At 49.4% G+C, this 20620-nt stretch overlaps 1 protein-coding gene across 1 annotated transcript; it reads left to right on the top strand.

Moving 5' to 3' along the window:
* Positions 1 to 10684: 10684 nt before the first annotated feature.
* Positions 10685 to 20309, top strand: insl3 (insulin-like 3 (Leydig cell)). Its single transcript, XM_086006017.1, has 2 exons — positions 10685 to 11045; positions 19402 to 20309. The coding sequence occupies exons 1-2, from the start codon at positions 10835 to 10837 to the stop codon at positions 19692 to 19694; spliced, it is 504 nt and encodes a 167-aa protein (XP_085862143.1). The 5' UTR covers positions 10685 to 10834; the 3' UTR covers positions 19695 to 20309.
* Positions 20310 to 20620: the final 311 nt, after the last annotated feature.

Below are 20620 nucleotides of genomic sequence, written 5' to 3'. Positions count from 1 at the left end.
GTAAAGGCGATCTCCACCCCAGCCAGGAACAGCAATAAAACCATCTCCTGAAACCTAACACAGAATTAGAACACAGTAGGAGCAGAACCAGGCTACACGGCCCCTGGGCCCACTCCACTACCCACAGGGCCATGACCATTCTGAACCTAGACTCATGTCCAATTTCCTACCTGCTCCCCGTAACTCTTAATTCCCTTTACTCCTAGGAAACTATCTATTTCTGTTTTAAATTTATTTAATGATGTAGCTTCCACAGCTTTCTGGGGCAGCAAATTCCACAAACCTACCACCCTCTGAGTGAATAAGTTTCTCCTCATCTCAGTTTTGAAAGAGCAGCCCCTTATTCTAAGATTATGCCCCCTAGTTCTAGTTTCACCCATCATTGGGAACATCCTCACCGCATCCACCCGATCAAGCCCCTTCACAATCTTATATGTTTCAATAAGATCGCCTCTCATTCTTCTGAACTCCAATGAGTAGAGTCCCAATCTACTCAACCTCTCCTCATATGACCACCCCCTCATCCCCGGGATTAACCGAGTGAACCTTCTTTGTACTGACTCGAGAGCAAGTATGTCTTTTCTTAAGTATGGACACCAAAACTGTATGCAGTATTCCAGGTGCGGTCTCACCAATACCTTGTATAACTGCAGCAATACCTCCCTGTTTTTATATTCTATCCCCCTAGCAATAAAAGCCAACATTCCATTGGCATTCTTGATCACTTGCTGCACCTGCATACTAACTTTTTGAGTTTCGTGCACCAGGACCCCCAGATCCCTTTGTACTACAGTACTTTCCAGTTTCTTGCCATTAAGATAATAACTTGCTCTATGATTTTTCCTGCCAAAGTGCATAACCTCACACTTTCCAGTATTGTATTCCATCTGCCAAATCTCTGCCCACTTACTTAGCCTGTCTATGTCACTTTGCAGGTTTTTTATGTCCTCCTCACTCACTACTTTCCCTCCCATCTTTGTATCATCTGCAAACTTTGATATGTTACACTCGGTCCCCTCCTCCAAATCGTTAATATAGATTGTATTTATACTGCTTTAAGGAGAACAACCCCAGCTTCTCCAGTCTATCCACGGAACTGAAGTCCCTCATCCCTGGAATCATTCTCATAAATCTTTACTGCACCCTCTCTAAGGCCTTCACATCCTTCCTAAAGTGCGGTGCCCAGAATTGGACACAATACTCCAGTTGAGGCCGAACCAGTGTTTTATAAAGGTTCATCATAACTTCCTTGCTTTTGTCATCATATATCCCTGTTACATACGTAACTTTACCCCAAAGCTTAGACTCATTTATTGGGCTCAGTGTTCTGTAGCTAGGTTTCTGCACCTTGTATTTCCCATTACTATACACCTTCTCCTCGCCGCTCTTTATTTTTCATGATTTGTGTCTTATAGGATCAGGAGGAGGCCATTCAGCTCCTCAAGCCTGTTCCGCCATTCAATGAGCTCATGGCTGATCTGCATCTTAACTCCATCTACCCGCCTTGGTTCCGTAACCCTTAATACCCTTACCTAACTATTATCGTTGAGTATATTTAAGACTGAGATCAATAGATTTCTGGACTCTAGGGGAATCAAGGGATATGGGGATAGTGCAGGAAGGTGGAGTTGAGGTCGATGATCAGCCCTGATCTTATTGAATGGTGGAGCAGGCTCGAGGGGCCGTGTGGCGGAGCAGGCTCGAGGGGCCGTGTGGCGGAGCAGGCTCGAGGGGCCGTGTGGCGGAGCAGGCTCGAGGGGCCGTGTGGCGGAGCAGGCTCGAGGGGCCGTGTGGCGGAGCAGGCTCGAGGGGCCGTGTGGCGGAGCAGGCTCGAGGGGCCGTGTGGCCGGGCAGGCTCGAGGGGCCGTGTGGCGGAGCAGGCTCGGGGGGCCGTGTGGCGGAGCAGGCTCGAGGGGCCATGTGGCGGAGCAGGCTCGAGGGGCCGTGTGGCCTCCTCCTGCTCCTAGTTCTCATGTTCTAACAAACACCTATCCTGCCATACTGCTGTCGGGAGCACTGACACCAGATCTAGGAAGGAGGGAGAGAAAGAGAGAGATTCAGTGTTGGAAAGAGAGGGTAAGAGAGGAAACTGCGGATCAAGACACTTAATCTGTGAAGGGAAAGCTCAGATGATGCGGAAATTAGGGATGGGCAATAAATGCTGGCCTTGCCAGCGACGCCCACATCCCAGGAATGGATGAAAAGGTCCGCTCTGCATTGAGTTATCTGATGTCAACCTTGAGGCAGTGGCTGAGATACTATATTTGGCCTCAACAGGCCTCAAAGTAGTTTAGGAAGGGGAAAAATAAAAAAATTGGATCCAGATCGCTCTCCAATGACCCATCTTGGATCTCGTCCTGGAACAGGATCGGGTTTGGCCGTGATACAGTCCAGGGTCAAATGGCAGAAGGAGAAGATTTCAGGAACCACAAACTGGACATACCCATGATAAATACAAATAATACTCATTTTCCATTTTCCTCTCTTTTCCTGAAGGTGCATAGAAACATAGAAACATAGAAGATCGGAGCAGGAGTCGGCCATTCGGCCCCTCGAGCCTGCTCCGCCATTCAATGCGATCATGGCTGATCATCCAAATTCAGTACCCTGTCCCTGCCTTCTCCCCATATCCCTTGATCCCTTTAGCCTTAAGAAATATATCCAACTCCTTCTTGAATATATTTAATGAATTGGCCTCAACTGCCTTCTGTGGTAGAGAATTCCACAGGCTCACCACTCTCTGGGTGAAGAAATTCCTCCTCATCTCTGTCCTAAATGGCTTACCCCTTATCCTTAGACTGTGACCCCTGATTCTGGACTCCCCCGCCATCGGGAACAGCCTTCCTGCATCTAGTGCTGTCTCTCGCCGAGCCCACGGGCTCCAGCCACCCTTCAGTGCCTCGACTAATTGGCTGTTCTTCAAGTGGTGAGTCTGGCCGATGTCAGTAGGCCATTTGACCCTGGACTGTATCACGACCAAACCCGATCCTGTTCCAGGACGAGATCAGAGATGGGTTCTTGGAGAGCGATCTGGATTCAGTTTTTTATTTTTGCCCTTCCTAAACTACTGGCCTGTTGAGGCCAAATATAGTATCTCAGCCACTGACTCAAGCCTGACATCAGATAACTCAATGCAGAGCGGACCTTTTTAAAATTCATTCACGGGATGTGGGCGTCGCTGGCAAGGCCAGCATTTATTGCCCATCCCTAATTGCCCTCGAGAAGGTGGTGGTGAGCCGCCTTCTTGAACCGCTGCAGTCCGTGTGGTGAAGGTGCTCCCACAGTGCTGTTAGGGAGGGAGTTCCTGGATTTTGACCCAGTGACGATGAAGGATCAGCAAATAGACTTCCAAGTCAGGATGGTGTGTGACTTGGATGGGAACTTGGAGGCGGTGGTGTTCCCATGCGTCTGCTGCCCTTGTCCTTCTAGGTGGAAGAGCTCGTGGGTTTGGGAGGTGCTGCCGAAGAAGCCTTGGCGAGTTGCTGCAGTGCATCTTGTAGATGGTACACACTGCAGCCACGGTGCGCCGGGGAAGTTTGGTAGACTGTACAGTTCAGCAGCAGACTGGGAGGTGCTTCAACCAACAAAGGCAACTGAATTCATTCAATTTTTAAGAAGAAAATAATTTTTTGTGCATTTGAAAAGAATCAGGATTGAAAGAAAGAATTGTCTTGAAATGAAGGCGAAGTGCTCCACCTGGTGGGCAGGTTCACAAATGGCAACACTCAATTCAATTCAATTCAATTCAAATCGCTTTATTGGCATGACAAGTTACATCTTATGTTGCCAAAGCATCGGAAAACATTCATGTTTGTTCACAAAAATACAGATCTATCCATACAGTGTATAAACAGATATATCCCTGAGTGTATAAATATATACTTTCATATAATTTATATATACTCTTTTCTTATATTTACTGGTTGTCCCTCTGTTTATGGCAAGTTGTAACATAGTGTGCCGCTAGTGTTATGCAATTTCTCTCTTCCCCTAGTAGGTATGGGAGTTTTTGGTCGTCATTCAAATTTCTGAATTCCAGGCATATTTTTGTGAATTTTGGGTAGAAATTCTCCCTGATGCCCTGATATTTTCTACAAGCTGTGAGGAAGTGCATCTCTGTCTCCACCACTCCCTGACTGCAGTGAGAGCACATCCTGTCCTCTCTTGGTAGCCGGGTCTGTCTGTGTCTACCTTTTTCAATCGCCAGGTTATGTTCACTAAGTCTGTACATTGTCAAGGTTTTTCTCAGTTTGCTATCCTTTACCATGGTCAGGTAATCAGCCATGTTGTATTGTCTGTTTAGGGCCAAGTAGCAATTGAGTTTGCTTTGGGTTTTTGTTGTTTCTGCCCAATATGACACTAGACTTGAACCCATGACAAGGCAGGAACGCAGCAATGCACGGAACAAGAAGGGTTCAAATCCATCTCAGACAGGTGGGATGCAAGTCTCCCCTGCTTGCTGGTTGTAAGGGCCTTATGTGAAGTGAGTTTGGCCTGTCTCAGCCCAGTTCCTTCATCGTCGCTGGGTCGAAATCCTGGAACTCCCTCCCTGACAGCACCGTGGGAGCACCTTCACCACACGGGACCGCAGCGGTTCAAGAAGGCAGCTCATCACAAACCTTCTCGAGGGCAATTAGGGATGGGCAATAAATGCCGGCCTTGCCGGTGACGCCCACATCCCGTGAATGGATAAAAAAAAGATCCTCCTGGTCACAGCATAAAACTAGCCCGAGTTTGACATTGATTGACTAAGTTGTTCTGACAGGCCAATGCCGATTAGTGCGAAAGATGTTACTATAGAGGGCGCTCCTTCGAGGCTGAGGTACATTGTTGGGATAGATTCGAGCGGGCTTGCTGTGCCATACCTGACTAGAATTACTCGATAAGGGAGGCCATTCAGCCCATCTTAATTTACCCATCCAAAGTACTCCACAGCAGCAATTGGTTCTTAAATGATTTTAGCGTTTTCGGGCAGGATTTTCATTGGGCCGTGGAGGCAGGATTGGAGGCATGGGGAGGAGGGGGTTAAAATCCCGAAATCGGGGATCCCGACACCATCCCGCCCCCAACCCGCCTCCATGCCAGTTTCAAAGGAGGCGGGTACCCGACCCGCACTGGGACCCGCCTCCCCGAGGTGGGAAGGGGATTAGTGCCAATTAACTGCCTGTTAACAGGCAGTTTTTAGCTTAATCCCTATTTTTAAGGTTGAAGTGTGGGATTCCCGACGGCTCCAAACCACGCCAAGTTTGCGAGGCGGCCGTCAGGTTGAAGGACTTGGAGGGGTCGAGATGTCGGTGTTCAGGTGAGTGATGTGTGCATGAGTGCAAAGGTAAGTGTGTTTGGTGTGTCTAAAGTGTTTAAAGAAGTTTAAATTACCTTTTCTTACCTTTTCAGCCTTCCTTCCTTTAGGTCCCGGGAGTCCCTCATCTCACCGGCACAGAAAGCAGAATGGCTGCGAACTGTCAAAAGTGATAGCCTTCAGCTTTCTGTGCCGGAGAGATTTCTAACTGAGTCTGTGGAGAAGGACTCAGGTTAGAAGTAAGACTGTCAGTGTTTGACAGCTTCAAACAGCTGTGAAACGCTGATATTTCATCTGTCAAAACCTCCTGACAGATGAAATTTCAGTCTGTGACGTCACCTGTTGCCGGGTGGCCCTTAATTGGCCTGCTGAGCCCGCTGGGAGGGCTCAACAAGGTCAATCAGGTCAAAATTGCGTGGGTTGGCTACATCTCGATGGAGGCGGAACTACAACCCCAAAAGTTGTAGTCCCGCCTCCATCACGTCCCCTGAATGAAAATCCAGCCCTGCGTCTCTATCTGGGAGTCCGCTCCATTTGTTGGTCACTCTGTCTGTGGATGAATTTCACGATATCAGGCCTAAATTTGACTTCGACTCGCTTGATCCTGTGTCCCTTAATCTAGACAAACAATTTGGTTCAAAGCAATACCCTTCACTATTTTCTATAACATCGCCTCCTTACCAGGCAGAAGAGCCTATGGCCTTAAAATTGGGCCACAACAAAGGACATAACTGCCAGTCTGGGCCTGCGACAGGTGGTGAGAGAACCAACTCAAGGGAAAAACCTACTTGACCTCATCCTCACCAATCTACCTGTCGCAGATGCTTCTGTCGATAACAGCATTATAGCAGTGACTATTGCACAGTCATTGTGGAGACAAAGTTTCGTCTACACACTGAGGACGCCCTCCATCGTGTTGTGTGGCACTACCACCATGCTAAATGGGATAGATTCAGAACAGATCTAGCAGGTCAAAACTGGGCATCCATGAGGCGCTGTGGGCCATCAGCAGCAGCAGAATGGTATTCCACCACAATCTGTAACCTCATGGCCCGGCATATCCCTCGCTCTACCATTACCACCAAGCCAGGGGACCAACCCTGGTTCAATGAGGAGTGCAGAAGAGCATGCCAGGAGCAGCACCAGGCATGCCTAAAAATGAGGTGCCAACCTGTGGAAGCTGCAACACAGGACTACATGCATGCTAAACAGTGGAAGCAGCATGTTATAGACAGGGCTAAGCGATCCCACAATCAACGGATCAGATCAAAGCTCTGCAGTCCTGCCACATCCAGTCGTGAATGGTGGTGGACCATTAAACAACTAACGGGAGGAGGAGGCTCCATGAATATCCCCATCCTCAATTATGGCGGAGCCCAGCACGAGTGCAAAAGACAAGGCTGAAGCGTTTGCAACCAACTTCAGCCAGAAGTGCCGAGTGGATGATCCCTATCAGCCTACTCCTGAGGTCCCCACCATCACAGAAGCCAGTCTTCAGCCAATTCGATTCACTCCATGTGATATCAAGAAATGGCTGAGCGCACTGGATACAGCAAAGGCTGTGGGCCCTGACAACATCCCGGCTATCGTGCTGAAAACTTATGCTCCAGAACTAGCCGTGCCTCTAGCCAAGCTGTTCCAGTACAGCTACAACACTGGCATCTATCCGACAATGTGGAAAACTGCCCAGGTATGTCCTGTCCACAAAAAGCAGGACAAATCCAATCCGGCCAATTACCGCCCATCAGTCTACTCTCAATCATCAGCAAAGTGATGGAAGGCGTCATCGGCAGTGCCATCAAGCAGCACTTACTCACCAATAACCTGCTCACTGATGCCCAGTTTGGGTTCCGCCAAGATCACACGGCTCCCGACCTTATTACAGCCTTGGTCCAAACATGGACAAAAGAGCTGAATTCCAGAGGTGAGGCGAGAGTGACTGCCCTTGACACCAAGGCAGCATTTGACCGAGTGTGGCATCAAGGAGCCCTAGTAATACTGAAGTCAATGGGAATCAGGGGGAAAACTCTCCACTGGCTGGAGTCATACCTAGCACAAAGGAAGATGGTTGTGGTGGTTGGAGGTCAATCATCTCAGCCCCAGGTCATCACTGCAGGAGTTCCTCAGGGCAGTGTCCTAGGCCCAACCATCTTCAGCTGCTTCATTAATGACCTTCCCTCCATCATAAGGTCAGAAATGGGGATGTTCGCTGATGATTGCACAGTGTTCAGTTCCATTCGCAGCTCCTCAGATAATGAAGCAGTCCATGCCCACATGCAACAAGACCTGGATGACATTCAGGTTTGGGCTGATAAGTGGCAGGTAACATTCGCACCACAGAAGTGCCAGGGAATGACTATCTCCAACAAGAGAGAGTCTAACCACCTCCCCTTGACATTCAATGGCATTACAATTGCCGAATCCCAACCATCAACATCCAGGGCTCAACATTGACCAGAAATTTAACTGGACCAGCCACATAAATACTGTGGCTACAAGAGCAGGCCAGAAGCTAGGTATTCAGTGGTGTGTGTCTCACCTCCTGACTCCCCAAAGCCTTTCCACCATCTACAAGGCACAAGTAAGGAGTGTGATGGACACTCTCCACTTGCCTGGATGAGTGCAGCTCCAACAACACTCAAGAAGCTCGACACCATCCAGGACAAAGCAGCCTGTTTGATTGGCACCCCATCCACCACCTTAAACATTCACTCCCTCCACCACCGGCGCACCGTGGCTGCAGTGTGTACCATCTACAAGATGCACTGCAGCAACTCGCCAAGGCTTCTTTGGCAGCACCTCCCAAACCCGCGACCTCTTCCACCTAGAAGGACAAGGGCAGCAGGCGCATGGGAACACCATCACCTCCAAGTTCCCCTCCAAGTCACACACCATCCTGGCTTGGAAGTATATCGGCTGTTCCTTCATCGTCGCTGGGTCAAAATCCTGGAACTCCCTCCCTAACAGCACTGTGGGAGCACCTTCACCACACGGGACTGCAGCGGTTCAAGAGGGCGGCTCACCGCCACCTTCTCAAGGGCAACTAGGGATGGGCAATAAATGCCGGCCTTGCCAGCGACGCCCAGATCCCGTAAGCGAATAAAAAAAAACACCCTTGCCAAGCTCGGAAGGGTGTACCTTATAGCGCCAGCCATCCTGTAGTCTCTCTGACTGCCAAGGTGTACTGCCCTGTGGTTAGTTTTCTGTTGAGGGTCCGCACCGACTGAGAAATAGTTTGAAGTTGAGCAAACTCATCTCAAATTGGATCCTTACAACAAGTGGGGAGAGGAAACCGTCACCGGGACTTAGACTGGATTCAAATGAGGTGAAAGGTCCACGTGCAGCGCCCATGATCCTTGGAATACCCTGGAGAGGGGGGCAGAGGAGATTTTGCAGAATGGTACCAGGGATGAGGGACTTCAGTTATGGGAAGAGACTGGAGAAGGTGGGATTGTTCTCCTTAGAGCAGAGAAGGTTAAGGGGAGATTTAATCGAGGTGGTCAAAATTATGAAGGGTTGTGGTAGAGTGAACACGGAGAAACTGTTTCCAGTGGCAGGAGGGTCGGAAACCAGAGGACACAGATTGAAGATAATTGGCAAAAGAACCAGAGGGGGAGATGAGGAGAATTTTTTTTTACACAATAAAAGCTGGCTTTGCCAGCGACGCCCACATCCCAACAACAAATTAAAAAAAAACTTTTTGGGCGAGGGGGTCTGTGGTTCAACACCGCCACTCCCTCGTGCCTGAATGGTAGGGCCTGAGGTTCTCCAGATATTGGGCCTGAGGATTCAATGTTGCCGGTGAAGTGGGAAGAACTCGCCGGTGACGAGGAGCTTGGGCTGTAGCTGCCTTCACCTGTGGCCCTCAGGTAAGTGTTGTTGGGGATCAGGCCTGGGGTCGGGGTTGTTGTCGGTTTGGGGCCATGGGTCGGGATAGGGGCACGTTTCTCCACTCCTCCCTCATCACTCCGACCTCTGGAGATCTGCCCCGTTTACTCCTCTCTGGAGCGGGGACTTGAACCCACAACTTTCTGACTCCGAAGAGAACGTGAACAGAGACACACGTGTAAACCGGGTTAGCGTGTGGCGTCACTGTTTTCAATCATGAATGTCACCTGGTGTGCCAGCTGTGGCTCAGTGGGCAGCACCCTCGCCTCTGAGTCAGGAGGTTGTGGGTTCAAGCTCCCACTCCAGAGACTCGAGCACCAAATCCAGGCTGACACTCCCAGTGCAGTACTGAGGGAGCGCCGCACTGTCGGAGGTGCCGTCTTTCGGATGAGACGTTAAACCGAGGCTCCGTCTGCTCTCACAGGTGGACGTAAAAGATCCCAATGCACTATTTCGAAGAAGAGCAGGGGGAGTTCTCCCCGGTGTCCTGGGGCCAATATTTATCCCTCAATCAACATAACAAAAACAGATGATCTGGTCATTATCACATTGCTGTTTGTGGGAGCTTGCTGTGCGCAAATTGGCTGCTGCGTTTCCTAGATTACAACAGTGACTACACTTCAAAGAAAGTAATTAATTGGTTGTAAAGCGCTTTGGGATGTCTCGAAATTGTGAAAGGCGCGATAGAAATGCAAGTTCTTTCTTTTCCCGACGTTAACGGCTCCGCAGAAATGCAGCCAGCGGGCAGCCCATGATGGTCACGGTGAGAGAGAGCGGCGTGGATTCTCAGGAGACCGCCGCCCCACTCCCCCTCCCCCACCCCGCTCCCACTCCCCGCTCCCCCTCCCCACCCTCCGCACCCTCCCCACCCGCTCCCCCGACCCTCCCCACCCCCTCCCCCCGACCCTCCCCACCCCCTCCCCCCGACCCTCCCCACCCGTTCCCCCCGACACTCCCCACCCCCTCCCCCCCGACCCTCCCCACCCACCCTCCCTCCACCCCTCGCTCCCCCTCCCCACCCGTTCCCCCCGACCCCACCCACCCCACTCCCTCCCCCTCCCCTCCCCGCTCCCCACCCTCTGCCCCACCGCACCCTCCCCACCCCACCCTCCCTGCTTCCCCTCCTCGCTCCTGCTCCCCACCCCACTCGCTCCCCCTCCCCACCCCACCCTCCCCGCTCCCCCTCCACTCCCCACCCTCCCCGCTCCCAACACTGAGAAAACCTGCGTTTTTGAAAATGCAGAAAAATTCGGTTTAAAAGATGATCATTTGGCTGGTTTATCAAAAACACATTTTTAAATGTACTGAGTGAGCAGATTTCCAAGGATAGCCCTGAACATGCTTGCGCACTCCCTCCGATACCGCGCGCACGTGTAAACAGCACCAAGGCTTCTAAGGTCAGGCACTGATCCACCTCAGCTCCTGGGCGAGGGGCCAATCAGCCCCTAGCGCTGATAACGGCCGATTATAAAAGGCCAAGTGGCGAAGTGGGAGCATCTGACAGCAGCTGCCTCCGCCTGTCGCACTGCTCCTAAACTCTCTGGACTCGAGTCCCTCCTCCAGGCCCAGCCTTGCTGCTGCTCTTCGGCTCGTCTGCCCCACTTTTATTTTTCACCCCGCAAAAGAAGGAGAAGAAGAAGCAGAAGAATGAAGTCCCGCTCCTGTCTGTTGGCCAGCGGGCTTGTGCTTGCTGCCTTCGCGGTGGCTGGTCTCCTGCCGGGGGCCAGGTCCCAGTCCTCGGAAGTGGGCGTCAAGCTGTGCGGCCGGGACTTTGTCAGGACCGTGATCATCTCGTGCGGGGGGTCCAGGTGGAAGCGTTACTCCCCCGAAGAAAACGACGAGAGACGCAGCTTCTACAGTAAGTAGACCTCCAGGACAGAGCTCACCCGAGAGGTCGAGAGGCAATCTCAGCATCAAGAACCTCCATTTTACAGTTCACCCGCGGAAAAAAAGAGGGGGTCCATTGTTTTTTTGTGGGGGTGGGGGGGGGGGTGAGGGGTGGGAGGTCAGATGAACTCAACACCTTCCTACTCTTCTTCTTCTTAGGCAGTCCCTCGGAACCGAGGATGACTTGCTTCCACATTAAAAATGAGTTCTCAGGTGATTGATGAGTCCAATGTGGGACCTACAGTCTCTGTCACAGGTGGGGCAGACGGTGGTTGAAGGGACGGGTGGGTGGGGTGCTTGGGTTGACATAAGAACATAAGAACATAAGAAATAGGAGCAGGAGTAGGCCAATCGGCCCCTCGAGCCTGCTCCACCATTCAATAAGATCATGGCTGATCTGATCCTAACCTCAAATCTTCTATCACTCTGCATCCCCCCGAACCCATGTGATCTCCCGGGAGAGGCGAAAAACCAGATAAAGACCCAATGGCCAATTTGGGAGAAAAAAATCTGGGAAATTCCTCTCCGACCCATCTAGGCGATCGAAATTCTTCCAGGAGATCACTCTGTCCCTATATTTTCTACAGTACTTACCTTCTGTAAAGGCGATCTCCACCCCAGCCAGGAACAGGAATAAAACCATCTCCTGAAATCTAACAGAATTAGAACACAGTAGGAGCAGAACAAGGCTACACGGCCCCTGGGCCCACTCCACTACCCACAGGGCCATGACCATTCCGAACCTAGACTCATGTCCAATTTCCTGCCCGCTCCCCGTAACCCTTAATTCCCTTTACTTCTAGGAAACTATCTATTTCTGTTTTAAATTTATTTAATGATGTAGCTTCCACAGCTTTCTGGGGCAGCAAATTCCACAAACCTACCACCCTCTGAGTGAAGAAGTTTCTCCTCATCTCAGTTTTGAATGAGCAGCCCCTTATTTTAAGATTATGCCCCCTAGTTCTAGTTTCACCCATCATTGGGAACATCCTCACCGCATCCACCCGATCAAGCCCCTTCACAATCTTATATGTTTCAATAAGATCGCCTCTCATTCTTCTGAACTCCAATGAGTAGAGTCCCAATCTACTCAACCTCTCCTCATATGACCACCCCCTCATCCCCGGGATTAACCGAGTGAACCTTCTTTGTACTGACTCGAGAGCAAGTATGTCTTTTCTTAAGTATGGACACCAAAACTGTATGCAGTATTCCAGGTGCGGCCTCACCAATACCTTGTACAACTGCAGCAATACCTCCCTGTTTTTATATTCCAACCCCCTAGCAATAAAAGCCAACATTCCATTGGCCTTCTTAATCACTTGCTGCACCTGCATACTAACTTTTTGAGTTTCGTGCACCAGGACCCCCAGATCCCTTTGTACTACAGTACTTTCCAGTTTCTTGCCATTAAGATAATAACTTGCTCTATGATTTTTCCTGCCAAAGTGCATAACCTCACACTTTCCAGTATTGTATTCCATCTGCCAAATCTCTGCCCACTTACTTAGCCTGTCTATGTCCCTTTGCAGGTTTTTTATGTCCTCCTCACTCACTACTTTCCATCCCATCTTTGTATCATCTGCAAACTTTGATATGTTACACTCGGTCCCCTCCTCCAAATCATTAATATAGATTGTAAAGAGTTGGGGACCCAGCACTGACCCCTGCGGAACACCACTAGTTACTGGTTGCCAATCTGAGAACGAACCATTTATCCCAACTCTCTGCTTTCTGTTAGAGAGCCAATCCTCCACCCACGCCAGAATATTACCCCCAATCCTGTGATTTTTTATCTTGAGCAATAATCTTTTGTGTGGCACCTTGTCAAATGCCTTTTGGAAGTCTAAATACACTACGTCCACTGGTTCCCCTTTATCCACCCTGTATGTTACTTCCTCAAAGAACTCAAGCAAATTTGTTAAACATGACTTCCCCTTCATGAAACCATGCTGAGTTTGCCCTATTAAATTATGTTTATCCAAATGTCCCGTTACTGTCTCCTTAATAATGGACTCTAACATTTTACCAACCACAGATGTTAGGCTAACAGGTCTATAGTTTCCAGCCTTCTGCCTACTACCCTTTTTAAATAAGGGTGTTACATTAGCAGTTTTCCAATCTGCCGGGACCTTTGCTGAGTCCAGTGAGTTTTGGAAAATTATTACCAATGCATCCACAATCCCTACCGTTACTTCCCTCAAGACCCTGGGATGCAAGCCATCAGGTCCAGGGGATTTATCCGCCTTGAGTCCCATTATTTTACCAAGTACCACTTCCTTAGTGATTTTAATTGTATTTAGTTCCTCCCCCCCTAGAGCCCCCTGTTTGTCCAGTGTTGGGATATTCTTAGTGTCCTCTACTGTAAAGACTGATACAAAATAATTGTTCAGTGTTTTTGCCATCTCCATGTTTCCCACCATTAATTTCCCGGTCTCATCCTCTAAGGGACCAACATTTACTTTAGCCACCCTTTTTCTTTTTATATAACTATAGAAACTTTTACTGTCTGTTTTTATATTTTTTGCTAATTTACTTTCATATTCTATCTTCCCTTTCTTAATCAATCTTTTTGTTATTTTTTGCTGTCTTTTAAAGACTTCCCAATCTTCCATCCTCCCACTAGATTTGGCTACCTTATATGCCCTTGTTTTTAGTCGGATACTATCCTTAATTACTTTACTTAGCCACGGATGGCTATCTTTTCTTTTACACCCTTTTTTCCTCAGTGGAATATATTTTTTTTGGAAGTTGTAAAATAACTCCTTAAATGTACACCACTGGTCATGTACCGTCTTACCCTTTAATCTATTTTCCCAGTCCACTCTAATTAATTCCGCTCTCATACCTTCATAGTCTCCTTTATTCAAGCTCAGCACGCTTGTTTGAGATCCAACCTTCTCACCCTCTAATTGAATATGGAATTCAACCATGTTATGGTCACTCATTCCAAGGGGATCCTTTACTAGGACATTTTTAATTAATCCCGTCTCATTACACAGGACCAGATCTAAGGTTGCTTGCCCCCTGGTCGGTTCAGTTACATACTGCTCAAGAAACCCATCCCTAATACGCTGCCTGCGCTTGGCTTCCGCTTGCTCCCGGCGAAGAGACTCGAGGTGTTCGGCGCCTTCCCGGATGCTTCTCCTCCACTTTGTGCGGTCTTGGGCCAGGGATTCCCAGGTGTCAGTGGGGGTGTTACACTTTTTCAAGGAAGCTTTGAGGGTGTCCTTGAAGTGTTTCCTCTGGCCACCTGGGGCTCTTTCCCTCCCCACAAGAAAGAAAGACTTGCATTTCTATAGCGCCTTTCACGACCACCGGACATCACAAAGAACTTTAAATCCAATGAAGTATTTTTGAAGTGTAGTCACTGTTGTAACGTGGGAAGCACGGCAGCCAATTTGCGCACAGCAAGCTCCCACAAACAGCAATGTGATAATGACCAGATCATCTGTTTTTTTAGTGATGTTGATTGAGGGATAAATATTGGCCCCAGGACACCGGGGAGAACTTACCAAGACGGTAAGTGAGTGCTGTCTGCACTGGGCACTGTTCCTTGTGGACTCAAGGTGGGGGGTGTGGTGGCGAAGGGGGCGATGCCGATCGCTACGAGGTTGTTGCGACTGAGTTACGTTGGACACGGGGAGCATTGTGTGTCGGGATGTGCAAGTGTTGGAAAGACTGCAGAGAACAGCAACCAGCGCAAGGGGGGGGGGGGGGTGGGGGTGGGTGGGGGGGGCGGGATTGAGTTGTGACCGAAGGTTAAAAAATACCCAGGGCTGGATTTTCATTGAGGAGTCGGGTAGGAGGCGGGACTACAACTTTCGGGGTTGTAGTCCCACCTCCATTGAGTTGTGGCCAACCCATGCGATTTTGACTTGATTGACCTTGTTAAGCCCGCCCAGCGGGCTCAGCAGACCAATTAAGGGCCACCCGGCAACAGGTGACGTCACAGACTGATATTTCATCTGTCAAGACCTTTTGACAGATGAAATATCAGCGTTTCACAGCTGTTTGAAGTTGTCAAACACTGACAATCTGTACTCCAGGTTAATTCCTTCCTCTCAGGATGAGTTAGAGATCTCCCTGGAACAGAAAGCTGAATGCTGCAACTTTTGACAGATTGTGTGGCCATTCTGCTTTCTGTGCCGGTGAGATGAGGGACTCCCGAGACCTGAAGGAAGGAAGGCTGTAAAGGTAAGTACATGTAAGTAAAACTTCTTTAAACACTTTACACACACCAAACACACTTACCTTTGCACTCATGCACCCATCACTCACCTGAACACTGGACATCTCGACCCCTCCAAGCCCTTCAGCCCGACGGTCCGCCTCGCTAACTTGGCGTGGTTTGGAGCCATCGGGAATCCCACATTTCACCAATGAAAATAGGGATTAGGCTAAAAACTGCCTGTTAACTACCTGTTAACAGGCAGTTAATTGGCACTAATCCCCTTCCTGCCTCGGGGAGGCGGGTCCCAGTGCGGGGCGGGTACCCGCCTCGTTTGAAACTGGCATGGAGGCGGGTTGGGTTCGTGCCCCCCGATTTCGGGATTTTAACCCCCCACACGCCTCCAATCCCGCCTCCACGGCCCAATGAAAATCCTGCCCCCAGTCTCTGGTTAAAGCATGTAAGATATTAAATGATATACATAAGGTAAATCCTGAATGTATTAATTTTAAAGATAAGTGTGAGGTGGTACATTTTAGTAGGTAGAATAAGGAGGCCACGCACTCCTTGGAAAATAAGGTCGAGAAATTGGCCTCCTTAGCGCCTCCGGGAGGCGATAACGGGGCGCTAAGCACTTACCACCCGGGCGCGGCGAGAAGATCGACTCCCGCTATATTCGGCGGGAGGTTTACGGCGGTGGTATGGCAATGTGCCCCACTCTCCTTCGCCCGGAGATCAGGACATCATCGCCGTGCGCATCGCCCCGGTCCCGAACTTCGGTTCCACCCCCCTGCAGCACCGCCGGGCGACGACACCGGCAGCTGCGGGAGGTGTTGGTCGGGAGGTCGGGCTCTTCGGGGGGCCCATACTTAAAGGTGAGGCGGACGAGGTAAGTGAAAAGAATTGTGAAATGCTCTTTCTGGGTTTTTTTTTTTCCATTTCTCTTCGCCGGCGCTCAATCAGCCCGGCACTCTGCTGCAGTGCACTGGGCTGGTCGAGCTGGATCGGGGCTGCCGTAGGGAATCAGGTAAGTTTGCCTATTGTAGCGACGGCCCTTCACTGTAAGGGAGGGAAGGAGCCTTCCAACGCGGCAGTGCTGCTCACCTACTGCCCCGCCTGCTGCCTGTTGCGCTCCAGGAAGGAAGTGGACGCTTGATTTAGCACTCCACCTCCTTCCTGGAGCCCAAACCCCGAAATTTTTAAAAGTTGAAAAACAATCGTGCCTGGCACTAATTTTGTCAACTTTTAAAAGTTAGCGCCCCAAACAGGGCGATACCCAATTTCTCCCCCTAAGAGCCTAAGTGGGCTAGAGGAACAGAGGGATCTGGGAGTACAGTTACACAGATCACTAACAGTAGCGACACGGGTGAATAAGGCCATAAAAATGCAAACCAAACACTGGGGTTCATTTCTAGAGGGAAAGAATTCAAAAGCAGAGAAATTATGTTAAACTTGTATCGAACCTTGGTTAGACCACACTTGGAGCACTGTGGACAGTTCTGGTCTCCATATTATAAAAAGGATAGAGAGGCACTAGAGAGGGTGCAAAAAAGATTTACTAGAATGATACCAGAACTGAGAGGTTACACCCGTCAGGAAAGATTAAACAGGCTGGGGCTCTTTTCTCTAGAAAAAGGCCGAGGGGTGACCTGATCGAGGTCTTTAACATTATGAAAAGGGTTCGATAGGGTAGACGTAGAGAAGATGTTTCCACTTGTGGGGGAGACCAGAACTAGGGACCATCAATATAAGATAGTCACTAATAAATCCAATGGGGAATTCAGGAGAAACATCTTTCCCCAGAGCGTGGTGAGAATGTGGAACTCGCTACCACAGGGAGTGGTTGAGGCGAATAGTATTGATACATTTAACGGGAAGCTGGATAAACACGCGAGGGTGAAAGGAATAGAAGGATATGTTGATGGGGTGAGATGAAGAGGGGCGGGAGGAGGCTGGTGTGGAGCATAAACACCGACACGGAGCAGTCGGGCCGAATGGCCTGTTTCTGGGCTGTACATTCTATGAATTCTCACAGGGTAGATTTAACGCATGTTCAAAAGTAACCTCAGCCCAGCCCAGCAATAACAGTTTCTGTTATTTGCTGATTGGACTGTAAGACTAGAAAGTTGTGGCAGTTGTGAAGAACACAATTCGTTTATACAACATTCCTTGAGTTTAACAAAGATGCTAAAGTGGCATAAAGTTCTAAAATTCTACTTTGTAATAGTATCTGAAAATAACTGTATCTGAAAAATAACTGACCAAGATTCCAGTTATGAGGACGCGAGGACAGCGTGTCCCAGTTTAACAGCAGCTCCTCAGAAAGCTGAGGACCGACAGAGAATTGTGTCACCTCATGAATGGGAGCTCAGTGTTGCTTGTTACACACTCTCGGTACAACTATTTCCATTTTGTATTTGGGCTGTGAACGGTGACAGATGCAAATTGCTGAGATAATTAAACAAACATTCAACTTATTTTTTTCTCTTAATGAATTATCTCCTCAAATGTTCTATCGTGTTGGCCAGCCAATCAGCTCTGTAGGGAGTAGGCTTGGTGCTGGTTAAATAAGGTGATCAAGAAGTTGTTATGCAAAAAAATATTAATGGACATAAAACACATACAGTATTGAGAAAGCGGGTTCTGTTTACAGAGCAAATAACAGAATTTAACACTTCTGCAATCATGCAAGTTATACAATGAAGCATTATGTAATTTGAAACTCTTGTTTTTTGTGGTGAAGCTTTGTGCTCATCAAGCTGAAGGATGTCGCTGCTCGGCAACGTAATCGTTTCCAATTACAGTCATCAATAAACACGGGGTTAGATACAGAGTAAAGCTCCCTCTACACTGCCCCATCAAACACTCCCCGGGCAGGTACAACACGAGGTTAGATACAGAGTAAAGCTCCCTCTACACTGTCCCATCAAACACTCCCAGGGCAGGTACAGCACGGGTTAGATAGAGAGTAAACCTCCCTCTACACTGTCCCATCAAACACTCCCAGGGCAGGTACAGCACGGGTTAGATACAGAGTAAAGCTCCCTCTACACTGCCCCATCAAACACTCCCAGGGCAGGTACAGCATGGGTTAGATACAGAGTAAAGCTCCCTCTACACTCTCCCATCAAACACTCCCAGGGCAGGTACAGCATGGGTTAGATACAGAGTAAAGCTCCCTCTACACTGTCCCATCAAACACTCCCAGGGCAGGTACAGCACGGGTTAGATACAGAGTAAACCTCCCTCTACACTGTCCCATCAAACACTCCCAGGACAGGTACAGCACGGGTTAGCTACAGAGTAAAGCTCCCTCTACACTGTCCCATCAAACACTCCCAGGGCAGATACAGCACGGGTTAGATACAGAGTAAAGCTCCCTCTACACTGTCCCATCAAACACTCCCAGGACAGGTACAGCACGGGATAGATACAGAGTAAAGCTCCCTCTACACTGTCCCATCAAACACTCCCAGGGCAGGTACAGCACGGGTTAGATACAGAGTAAAGCTCCCTCTACACTGTCCCATCAAAAACTCCCCGGGCAGGTACAGCACGGGTTAGATACAGAGTAAAGCTCCCTCTACACTGTCCCATCAAACACTCCCAGGACAGGTACAGCACGGGATAGATACAGAGTAAAGCTCCCTCTACACTGTCCCATCAAACACTCCCAGGGCAGGTACAGCACGGGTTAGATACAGAGTAAAGCTCCCTCTACACTGTCCCATCAAAAACTCCCCGGGCAGGTACAGCACGGGTTAGATACAGAGTAAAGCTCCCTCTACACTGTCCCATCAAACACTCCCAGGGCAGGTACAGCACGGGTTAGATACAGAGTAAAGCTCCCTCTACACTGTCCCATCAAAAACTCCCCGGGCAGGTACAGCACGGGTTAGATACAGAGTAAAGCTCCCTCTACACTGTCCCATCAAACACTCCCAGGACAGGTACAGCACGGGATAGATACAGAGTAAGCTCCCTCTACACTGTCCCATCAAACACTCCCAGGACAGGTACAGCACGGGATAGATACAGAGTAAAGCTCCCTCTACACTGTCCCATCAAACACTCCCAGTTCTGGTAGCGTCCTTATAAAATCTTTTTTTTGCACCTTCTCCAGTGCCTAATATGTTTGCTTGTCTTTATATTGAAGGTACCCTGTTAGACTCACTGGATGACAGCCTACTGAACTCGCTGATCGAAGAGCCCGAGACCGGAGAGAGGGAAGACAGAGAGCCAGAGACTCCGATCGGGGGGAGCGCGACGCTCCTTCCTCGCTCCGAGGGCTCAAGTGAGGACTGGGATGCAGAACACGGAACCAGGCCATCTTCAGCTTTCCTCGGCCCTTTGCAAGAAAAATTTTCACGTTTCAAGCGCAGTGCAGGAGTGGCCAAGACCTGCTGCAAGCGGGGCTGCACCAGGAGTGATATCGCCAAACTCTGTTAATTGATCAAACATCGGCCTCCGCGGGTGATGTTAGTTTTGGAGCCTTATCCCCGGGAATCATTTGCTGGTCTGCCTAATATTAGTACCAAAGGATTTTGTTTATTTCGGTTGTTGTGCCTCAAGTTTACCCTCTTACAAGCCTTGCTTGCCAACACATATCTCCTTCCAACCAGGAGATTGGCATTCTCTGGAATGCAAGGCTTTGCCATCAATGCCAGTCTGATTAGTTGGCAGGGATGCTATTTGCATTGGGTGAGCCAGAGTGCCAGATCCTGTGCCCACCTTCCCCAGTGCCACTTTCGGTAGAACCATTTGGTTAAACTCACCAAGCTCAAGGCAAACCCACCTCCAACAATTATATAGCGTCCACAGGCCATTCAGCCCAAGTGGTCTATGCCGGCTTATATGCTCCACACGAGCCTCCTCCCACCCCTCTAACTCTATCAGCAATGGGTCCCTTCGCCCAATGAGTTGATAGGACCCTCATTGGAACTGCCTATAACTAACAAAGGGAAATAGGGGTGGGAGGAGGGGGTTAAATGTTCGGATTTTTACAGAACCAACATGGCTTCGTAATAGCGGGGGTGGGGGGGGGGAGGGGTTAGAATTTCTCTGATCCAGTTCGAGTAGCACCAAAATTAATGGGTTTGTGAAGATACCCATTGTTCCACTGAAACCACAAGCACTAACGGAATGATGTCACTACACACAGCAACCAAAGGAATTCCCATCTCTACAGTTTGCTAAAATCAGGTTCAGCCACTGCCATCTGGCCTCAAGACACCTTAGTTCCTCTCAACCATTAGCGGATCTCAACCACACCCACCCTATTTTCCGATGTTGCGACATCATCCAGAAGAGCCACAACAACTTGCATTTCGATGAGGCGGTAAGGGACGTCCCAAGGCGCTTCACAGAGGCGCATG

This window comes from Somniosus microcephalus, chromosome 13 (genome assembly GCF_052327205.1).
Source record: "Somniosus microcephalus isolate GS21.2 chromosome 13, FLI_Smic_1.0, whole genome shotgun sequence".
Taxonomy (NCBI): domain Eukaryota; kingdom Metazoa; phylum Chordata; class Chondrichthyes; order Squaliformes; family Somniosidae; genus Somniosus; species Somniosus microcephalus.
Note: the sequence above shows the minus strand (reverse complement) of the source record. Positions and strands in the feature narration are given on the sequence as shown.

Bases quoted from the DNA above. Each gene is read 5' to 3' on its own strand.
- insl3 (XM_086006017.1), top strand. From the start codon at position 10,835: ATGAAGTCCCGCTCCTGTCTGTTGGCCAGCGGGCTTGTGCTTGCTGCC. The intron at 11,046-19,401 runs GTAAGTAGACCT...TTTATATTGAAG, and splicing joins CGAGAGACGCAGCTTCTACA to GTACCCTGTTAGACTCACTG.